This window comes from Amblyomma maculatum, chromosome 6 (assembly GCF_055883805.1).
Source record: "Amblyomma maculatum isolate TAMU_Amacu chromosome 6, ASM5588380v1, whole genome shotgun sequence".
Classification (NCBI taxonomy): Eukaryota; Metazoa; Arthropoda; class Arachnida; order Ixodida; family Ixodidae; genus Amblyomma; species Amblyomma maculatum.
The window spans coordinates 13,351,649-13,362,099 of record NC_139349.1 but is presented as its reverse complement, the minus strand read 5'-3'; the positions used below and the strand labels follow the sequence as shown (position 1 = coordinate 13,362,099).

General features: G+C 45.6%; 1 protein-coding gene across 1 annotated transcript; it reads right to left on the bottom strand.

The window, feature by feature from the left end:
- Positions 1–3,662: 3,662 nt before the first annotated feature.
- On the bottom strand, positions 3,663–4,229 carry LOC146185120 (uncharacterized). Its single transcript, XM_084605880.1, has one exon. It carries the CDS (start codon positions 4,227–4,229, stop codon positions 3,663–3,665), a length of 567 nt encoding a protein of 188 aa, XP_084462006.1.
- Positions 4,230–10,451: the final 6,222 nt, after the last annotated feature.

Here is a 10,451-nt window from a genome sequence, read left to right as displayed (position 1 = left end):
TGTAGCCCTCCTCTCTCAGGCGACGGGCTTGTGTTCGAATAGTGTTCAGAATGGCATAGTCTGCTCTCCCTGCGCGGCATGCAGTGTACGCTGCTTGTGAATCTGTGTAAACATGGTAGGTGCACGGAGCCCGATCCTGTCTTGCTACTATTCGACTAATGGCAAGTCGTATGGCAATGAGTTCGAGATTGGTAACAGTGTGTTCCTCGGAAAGCCGTTGAACTACCGAGGTATGTGACACAGAGTCGTGACAAGCTATAGCTGCGCAGTGTTGAAACTGAGCGGCGTCTGTGTATAGTTGGATAGCTCCTTCCTGGGCTAGCTTGTGTGACATCTTCCTATGACGTTTGGCGGCAGCTTTGCGCCTTTGAGGATTAGCCGAACTCATATTCTTTGGTAATGGTATACCATCTACTAAGTCAATCAACTCCCATGGTGGGGCGGCGGATGAAAGTGGCTCTAAATTGTCAACGTTGTAGCCTAATGCCTGCAGGATCTGTCGGCCAGCCGCCGTTGTGTAGAGACGGACTCGCTGGGCTTGCAATTGCTGCTCTGCCAGATCCTGAAGGGCATTAATATTGCTGCATGCGTGTAGGTTCACTACTGGGCAGTACTGTGGCAGACCAGTAACTAGGCGCATCGCCTTGCGATTTATTCGCTCAAGCTGAAGGCGTTAGGTCACGTTAAGTCGCATGTACGGATATGCGTACAGGATTTTCGATGTTATGAGTGCTAATGCCATCTGACGGAGCCCCACCTCCTTGATTCCCCATCCACGCGCAGAGACGCGGCGCATTAGGTGTAAAGCCTGATGACAGCTATTGTAATCGGCTTGTAGGATTTTATGTGCGTGCTTTCTCCTTTCCCTTTATAAATCAAATTCATTTTACTCTGCCGCCAGCTTTCCAGAATTCGCTTATTCGTTATGACTGTTTCCATAGCTTTTAACAAGGTTTCCTTACTTTTTTGACCAAGTTCATTAATCAGCTTGATCGGAATTACATCTATTCCTGTAGATGTGCTTTTAGGAATATTTTTTTTTCTGTCATTTTCCAGTTTATATTGGTCAGTTCTAAGTTGCTTTGTATTCTGCTACCTTGTGTTGCTTCCTGAATTACGGAGATTACCCTATCGTCGCTTTTAAATGACTGTGCTATAACTGATGTAATGTAGTTCACTGCGTTATCTCCCTTTAAACAATTTCCCTCGTTATCTTGAATCCGATCTTGCTTTCTTTGAGTCTTTTTTCCTAGCCAGCTTATATGGTTCCAGAATTTTCTTGCTCCGCCTCTAGAGGCATCGTGTATGTCAGCCATCCAGCGATCAGTGGATTGTTTTATTTTACTTTGGAGCGACGGTGGCGCCACCTCTAGGTCGATCTCGCGGAAATAGCGCACAGGTACACAGTAGGCAGTTTACTCAGTTTGGTATTTGGAGGCATGTACTCCAACCTTCACAGTACCGTTTCAAATATATTACTTAGGATTATATCGAACTCTCCCGTCCTGCGAAAACACCTCTTGGCATAAGCTTTTTTTTTTTTTTTTTTAAGAATAAGACTAATTCATTCCCATCAGTAGATGGCGACAGCATACTAGAAGCGCGAAGTTTTTTTTTTTTTTTTTTTTTTTTTGTCACCCTACATGCCGCTGTCATGCGAGCTGTATGGCTTGCGTTCACGCATGTCACTTGTTCAGTCAGGGACCATTTCACATAAGCACAATTTTGGGCAATATCTTGTTTTATTGCAGTCGAAATCAGATGGGTGCACAGCGCCCTTAATACTGCTGCCCCCCTCCCCCCTTTTTATTTTTTTTTCACGCCTAATTAGTATACCTTTGTCATGCATTCTTTCCCTCTGTGCCTGACGTTTCATTCTTTTTCCTCGCTTATCGATATGCATGATTTCGCCCCTTCGCTTCATATTTACAATTCACGTTCTGATGCTGTTAAACAAGCTCCCTTTTTTGTCCTCGCATCCGATGGGATTAGCAGTATACCTTTCAAACACATGAATAATCACTTTACGCAGGAAAGAATCACAGAAGTTCGAATACACTACGTTTCAGCTTCGCACGAAAACTGCTGGCCGCCTGACACCTGATCTCACTAACTTGTCAAATCGAAGAAACATGACTGTTGCCGGAGGGTTTTTTTTTTTCTTTTTGTTACTTTCGCCCCTCTGCCGTACTCTCCTTGATTGGACGCGGCGCAGTATCGTGTTCCAATATTCCCCAAAGCAGTCGTAGCGCCAATTGCAGCTCCGGAGAGCCATAAGCGTAAAATCAAAAGACCAAATCGTCGCTAAAATGAACACGGCATGCGGGGCAGAGAGAGGGCGGACTTTGCGGTGGCGGCTGCGGCAGCGGTCGGATGTCGAGCGGGAATTCGTCTCCTCAGGATAATGAGTCGGCACGTATCGACTGCTGGGAGACGCGGACCTAATTATCGGTCGCTTGATGGCCCCGGCCCACTGCGTGGGCTCTGATTGCGTCGGCGGAAGGGCGCGCCCCGTACGACTGCCCAAGCGGCTGAAGCCGACAAGCAAACTGCGTCGTCCCCGCGGGAAGAGACAGCGCGTCCGAAGCCGAGCTCCAATTACAAAACAAACGCCAATTCAACCCTCCCCCCCCCCCCCCCCCTCTCCGCCTGTCCAGGTGCCCGCCCACTGGAGTCGACAACATGAGGTGGTGTCGTGCGACCAGATTTCGGCATTGAGTCATTTCTTAACTGATTTATTTATAGGAAGGGAAAGACGCGGTAACTGTCTCACTTCTTTTCTGTGGACACCGCAACCGCGCCGTAAGGGACTAGAGGAAGGTGAGAGCGAAAGTGGAAAAGGAGGAAGAGGAGCCGTAGTGGAGAGCTATAGAGTAATTTTGACCATCTGGGGGTCCTTAACGTGCGCTCACATCGCACAGCACACGTACGCCTCTTCGTTTCGCCCCCATCAAAACGCAGCCGCCGAGGTCGGGTTCGAACCCGGGTACTCCGGCACAGTAGTCGGGCGTCTTACCACTGCACCACCCCGGCGGGGCACCTCCGCTGCCTCGTGCGAACAGGAGAGAAAACAGAGAAGAAAGAAAAAGAAGAGGGAGAGAAAGATGCGCGCTGCAACAGCCGTCGTCCACCAACGAAACGGTGGCGGGTTGTTGTTGTTGTGGCTATAGGAAGAAGGAAAAGAAAATGCACGGGCCTGCTACTGGCTCTATAGCTGAGCTACCTCCGCTGCCTCGTGCGGACAGAAGAGGAAATAGAGAAGAAAGGAAAAGGAAAAGGGAGAGAATGACGCGCGCCGCAACCTCAGCCGTCGTCCACCACCGAAGCAGTGGCGGGTGCAATGACGGCCTAGAACAGATAAAAATCAGTGGCTGGCTATCTCAATCAATCAATCTTTATTTCAGTTTGTACATGCAAACTGGGGATGGTGAGAAAAAAGCAGTGAATTATGCACCGCTTGACGGGCCTCACCACCCCTACAAGTCAGCAGTAGGCACAAGGCAAAAACAACCACTGGTAAAAAAAAAAAAAAAATGGATACAAGTGCATCTACAGAACAAGGTCGACAGAACATATCTCATAACTGGCAGCAATAATAGACGCAGAAGACCGTGAGGCTATAACACAGGGTGGTGGCACAGTACGTTCAAACATCATTGACATCACTGTAGCATAGATTGCTGAATAAAGCTTTTACGAATGGAAGAAAAAGACATAATATTCACTTGGTCACTCAAAGGGGTATTTAGGAACTTTGGCACAATAAATCTCAACATACAAAACCCATAGTTAGTTCTGCACTGTGGTAATGCAAACCTACCCTGCAGTCTGATGTCGTATGATGAGTGGCGACATGTAATAGGGACAATTTCAGAAAAAAATGGATCACCCTTTTTTATCGTTGATTTATAGAGACATGCAAATCTGTAGTCAAATAATTTTTTGAAAGGTACAATATTATAATGTAGGTAAATGTGTCTAGTAGGCGACTCATACGTCCCGTTGACAATTGCGCGAAGCATTTTCTTTTGTAATGTTTGCAGTTTAATGACATTAGATACCGCTGTATGGCCCCAGACAAGGAGGCAATAGCTAAGGTGCGAATAAAAAAATGCATAACATAAAGTAATTTTAGTTTTGATAGGTAGAATGTGCCTGTTACGTGAAGTAATTCCGACAATTCTAGAAAGCGTTAACACAATATTATTAACATGGGCATCCAATGTCATCGTACTGCTAAACGTTACACCTAATGATTTGAATGTGTCCACGTACTCGATTTCACTGCCATTGAGGTATAACGAGGGGCGGTAAAGTACTTGTTTTCCTTTAGGAAGGAAGAGTACTGATTTAGTTTTTTCTTCGTTTATTTTTAATGAGTTGGCTGATGACCATGTGGCAAGCGATAAGAGCGTGCGGTTCGCGGTGTCTGCTAAGCTTTGTACGTCATTGGAAGAAAAAAATAGGCTGGTGTCATCTGCATATATAATGTATTTTGCGTGGTTACTGATATTAGGGATGTCATTTATATATATATTGAACAGGAGGGGCCCTAAAATGCTGCCTTGAGGGACGCCATTCTAAATTCCTAGAATCTGTGAAGAGGAATGATTAATCACCACATACTGAGACCGTGAATTCAGATAAGATTTGATTAGGATGAGAGCATGTCCGCGTATGCCATAGTTCTCTAGTTTTGCAAAAAGAATATCGTGATTTAGGCAATCGAAGGCTTTACTGAAATCAACGAAAACACCCGCCGCAAGCGGCGTTGACCTACCGTCCCAGTCCCGTAGGGCCAGGAACCGCCACCCTTCACCTACCTCCTAGAGGCGTCCTTACCCTGTGCGATGTCAATGCACGTTAAAGATCCCGATGTGGTCTAAACTACTGTGAGCCCTCTACTACGGCATCCCTTTCTCTACTTACGCTTTCACTCCCACCTTCCTACCTTCCCTTGTAGTGCGGTACAGGCGTCCACAAAAAGTATGACAGATACTGCACCTTTCCTTTCTTGCGAATCAATTATTATTATTATTATTATTATTATTATTATTATTATTATTATTATTATTATTATTATTATTATTATTATTATTATTATTATTATTATTATCCAGGATAAACGGTGAAACGTCGTGTTTACACGCTTTTAAAACAAATTTGCAGGGAGGGGGGGGGGGGGGGGGGGGGTATCTGTCGTCTGTCTTTCATGGGTCATGTTATCTTTTATCTAATTTATTCAAACCTGTATGGTGATGAAAGTGTGAGATTACGCACAAAGGCAATAATTAAGAGAGTATGTGCAATCTCGCACGAAATAAATTACGCCAATTCCAACCAATATTTTCAATCATCGTTGAGGTGCTTGGAGTGCCCCAGCAAGCATGCGGCGAAATACCACAATGGCGGCAGATTTCACTCCTTTCTTCCTATCGCTCCCCTCTGTACTTCCCCTCGGTATCCTCTCCGTATTCATTTTCTTTTCTGCCGGCCGCCGCTCAGGTGCTTAAGATTTTTAGATAGCAGTTGCCGCGGCCAGCAACACTCTTTTCCCTCTGTTTGATTATTTAATAATAAACCACTAACACCACCACCCCGTTGCAACCTACACGTTAACATGTCTGGTCAGCTCCACCTTTGATTTTCAGTGCCGGCAAAATACGTCTAATCTTGCCGCCCTAAGCGCTCTGTCATTCTACTCTCCTACTCTCTCACGCCTACTGTACGCGGGTACCTAAAGTACCACCTGAGTAGCGCCATGCGATAGCAAGCGGAAGAACTGAACAGCGACCAGTAGCCTCGAGCCAAGCCGCAGGCAGCCTCACAGCTCAGTAACGAAAGCTGCTCCAAAAGTCATTATATCGTCCGCATACATTACATCCAGGAGGCGCTGCTTTAGGACTTTTCCGCCTAATCTTTACGACGGATTAAAACACAGATTACTTTTCATATTTACCATATAAAGAATTAACACTATTGGTGATAGAGGACAACCTTGTCTCAATCTTTACTTTTCATATTTACCATATAAAGAATTAACACTATTGGTGATAGAGGACAACCTTGTCTCAATCCTTTGCATATCTCGACAGTTTCTGGACTTCTTATTTCTCCTCATACAATTTCTACTTTATTATCCCGGTATATTTCCTGTAGGAGACCTGTTACCTCATGACATATTACTTCATCTTTTAGTATGTTCCACAGACGTTCACTGCTTATGCTGCTGTCTGAAGTAACACTTGTTACTGGGCTAGTTGGTTCGTGATCGTACGGGAGAAAAGCAGCAAGTGTTACTTCAGTATCTTTCCCGTACTGTGGGCCCTTTTCTTTGTGTTTCTTCGCATTCGTCACAAGCGTCAGTAGCGCGGTGTCCTGTCTCCTCTCTTGTGTGTCTTTTTTCTTGCGCTTACTTTTCTCCCGTACGTTTATGATGTCGTATGCGCCGCTATGTCGCGGAGGGGGGGGGGGGGGGGGCTTAATATAAGGGTTTGCTTTCCGCCCTAGCCATTTCTATGCATTGAGTAAGCCTGAACACTCATCCAATCTGCTGCTGTTTCTACGCCAGCTCAATGTTCTCCGTGTAACTTATTACTTTATACTCATCGCTGCATTTTTAATTTCGCCGCTTGCTTTTACCAGCCGGTATATAACAGATTTTCTCACCATGTGAGTTGCGCCCCGTAGCGGTGTCTTGCTAAACAGGTGTGCGGAAAGTGCTCCTATTGCGATGAAAGCACTACGGCTGGCATTAAAAATTGCGACCCAGAATTTGCCCTTAAACTGAAGAGCGAACTCGAAGACAAATGTCATCTAAAATTTAAAAAGTTTTGATACGACGTTAGTAACTTCGTCTTTTCATTTACCGGCCATTTTCGAAACGATGCAGAAACTAATTAGTGCTACCCTTCGCGCTTGGAGCTGTATTGCGAGTAAGATAGAGCTCCCTTTTCAGAAAACAAATGTCTGTCAAATATGTCCCCCTTTCATATGTACACAACCCAAACGAGCGAGCGGCGACAGCCCAATCTCGACTGGTTCTTTTCCTTTCTGGACTTGCCTCCGGGGAGTTTCCAACGGGGGTTCTACACCGCTTGCTGTTCTTAGCTCCGGGAAAAACAACTGGTAGAGACGATATTAAGCCGGCGTCCGTGCTTGAAGTGATTCGCCTCTTTGTCCGGCTTGCGAACGACAGCAGCCGTCGCAGGGGAAGAGGACGATAAAATTAGCAACGAAAAGGAGTGAAGGCGCTTGCCGGTCGGCCGACTCGTTCCCGGCTCATTGATTTAACGGGGACCTACGGGAACTCAAGTCGACCGTCTATCCGGTGCTTGCCCGAGATCGCAGCGCCCGTCCCATAGGAAGCTGTTGGGGCTGCACGCTTTCATTAGGGCCTGTATAGCCTACCGTCCATCGACCTGACTCCTAACGCGGAAGCTGAGCGGGGAGGAGGGTAGTCGGGAGGCTGTTTTCTTTCCAGGCTCGGACGTCGGGTAGAGCCGTACGGTGCATACTCGGGCGCTCTCGGCGGAGCAAATCGAGGTAGACGTGCCCCGTCGAGCTACGGCAAAATGCTTCCCTCAACGGAGGTTAAGGAGTTGGAGGTTCTTGCTAGTTGTTTGTTTTCGAAGCTCGAAAATTCGAAAGTGTGCGGCAGTTGGACCATAGAAAAAAATGAGGGATGTTATTTCTCGTTTAATTTCTCCCCATATAAACGTATTAAGGCTGTACGAGCACCTGCGCCGAAGAACCTGAGCTCACTTTGCTGTTCGCAATTTTGTGAAGGCTGGAAAAGTGTGCAACAATATAAAAAAGATATAAAGGAATCACTCAGCTGTACACTCAGTAAACAGCCAGGATCAATCATAGTTCTTGCTGGTAACTAACTATCCAAATATATAACGGACGTGCGCAGCCGAAGCATGCGCAAGAAAATTTATGTAGAGCATATATTTGCTTACTTCCTCAGTTCCTTTTTAGTTCAGACGCGGGGTGCATTCCAAACCTTGTGTTGAGAAATGCATCCTGAGAACATGATAGAGCATGTTTGAGGGTTTACCTGTTGTCGCTGTACTTTTCATTACACATACATGTCAGAAAAAGACAGGAAGCTTCGAAGAAAGAAACATGAGGCACTGAAGCTTCGCCTTAAGGGTACACGCGATGGCACGTTTAATACCGCCTTCTCGTATCGCGAATACTTTTACACATTTTTTGTTTAAGTTCATTGTGGAAGGGAAGGTGCCTTATTTCGCTTTCATTGGATACGTGTCTACACTTGTCATAGGTGCATAAGTCGTCGGTACGAATCCCTGTCACGAACTATGGTCTTGACAAAAACGATGGGTGCTAAATGGGGACCGAAACGGTATGACGCGACCTCTAGCGCTGCTCAATGTAGGATTGCGTCATAATATTAATACTGCTTCCTGTGCGTGTTTTCCCAAACACCGTCTTTCAGAATTTGGGTTACGGCGACGGCGGCGGCTTTTCTGCCGAACAAGCTTCATACGCTTCGCGTAATGTAAATAACTACGCACTAGTAAATGATTGTCAATGGCTAAGTAAGCTGTCATTGTTCCGCCCGTACTTCCTCGAAACGCTATAACGTCGCAGCACGAATGAAAGCTGGAATCTACAAGGCATTTTATAAACAGTGCATTAATGATGATGCCTATGTGTCGGACACTAAGGCAGCTTGCGTATCCTGCGTTTCTCGGCAGTCCACGGAACAGTGACGGAAGAGTGAGTGGTCACAAATCAGACATCATCTTCCCATCCTTCTCAAAGACCACCATGCAATACCGACAAAACCATTTCTTTTTCTTTACGCTAACACAGAATTTTGTATCGAAGGATGTTGACATATTTTCTTTACTAATTTTTTTTTTTTGCGATGTTTATTGCCTCAGGCATAAAATGCGTGTTATGAAGGGTGAAGGGTATGATCAAATAATCGAAAAAAGGTTGGCTGATGTAATGAAGTCGAGGAGTGAGCGATGATGCGTACCTACGTCCAAATGGCTTATGACGACTGATTATGGAGGAATGGTAAGCTGCCACCAGGTGTAGGATCCGCGTCGGCTTCGGCTCTTTTTCTCTGGACTTGCAGACTTGGCACCCAAAGTGGAGATGCAAATCTCGAAATTGAGGGCCACTCCAACTCAAATCCTCCAAAGTGCCACCTCCTCTGCATGAGGTAGACTGCGGGGGAGGCTCACCCTACACGGAGGTATGAGAGCGCGTGTACGGCGTCGTAGGCACTACTCCTTTGTTGTTAAAAGTAGGGTAACATTATCCGATTTTATACGGTTTGGCGATGACGAGGTTGAGGTGGTAAGGCGGGTCGCAGCATCCACATGGCTTTTGAGCACTTAACAGGTCACGCGGAGTCCATTCAATACGAATTGGCTGAGGTATGCGTGTCACTAGACTGTGTATGTTTTGGCAGGCTTCTGTTCTGCTACTGACGCGTCTTAGCAGCTTTATAACCTAGAGGGCATCAGTGCATATGGCAATACGGGCCGTCAGAAGCATGGCAATGGCGGTACAGAGGCTAGAAATGGCGGCCACGGAACGAAGCGCCTCTCGCACAGCAAGCAGTTCCGTACAAAAAGAAGATGGAGGTTGCGGTAATTGAAACGTTAACGTCTTCAAGCTCCGCATTAGTAGCAGCGTTAGCCGAAATATGGCTCACTGATTCGATTCCTGTGATGATACCAGTTTTCCTAGCGAAGCGTATTTTTGTATTTTTAGATACGACAGACAAAATCGGAAAGGAGGTCATAACTCTTAGCGGTAAAGGATGATGTCTTCACTGTACCTATCATGAGTCATTACTTTCTTGAATGTGTATATAGGTTTCTTTTAGGCGCTTTTAAATTAATGTTATTATCGATGCTATCTACTTTGGCTTCCCTAATATAAAATGGTTCACACAGTCCTTCACATCGAGTGAAACCGAAACCGACACGTTTGTTTTTTCTTTCAATCATGTCTTGACTTTTCACTGCCGAGACTTTATCACCAATTCCCAGCGTCGCACATCGCGCTCCGTCAACATAGTATATTTATTATTAACAAATAACCCAGAATTTGTTCAGACATGACATAACTCAATTCGACGGCATTTGAGATCATGGCGGCATAACAGGACGCATCACCGGTTCCTTTAACGAAAAAAACTTCAAAAAAATCAGCTGTCGCGGCAGAGCTATGAAATGTTTAATACTGCACTAGATTATTTATCTGCCCAGTTCATGAATGATTACTTACTGCGCCTTGGTGAGAAATATTCAGATTTATTCAAAATGAACCTTAATAACCTGATCAAGAACTTCGTTTCCCTTATTTCCCTGAGATGCTGCAGCAATGCACTGTGGTGTAATCGGAAGCTGCGGTGTATGAATGGCAAAAAGGGAGACTTAGCTCGCAGATAGCAAAACATT

Coding starts and splice junctions, on each gene's coding strand:
- LOC146185120 (XM_084605880.1), bottom strand. CDS start 4,229: ATGACATTGGATGCCCATGTTAATAATATTGTGTTAACGCTTTCTAGA.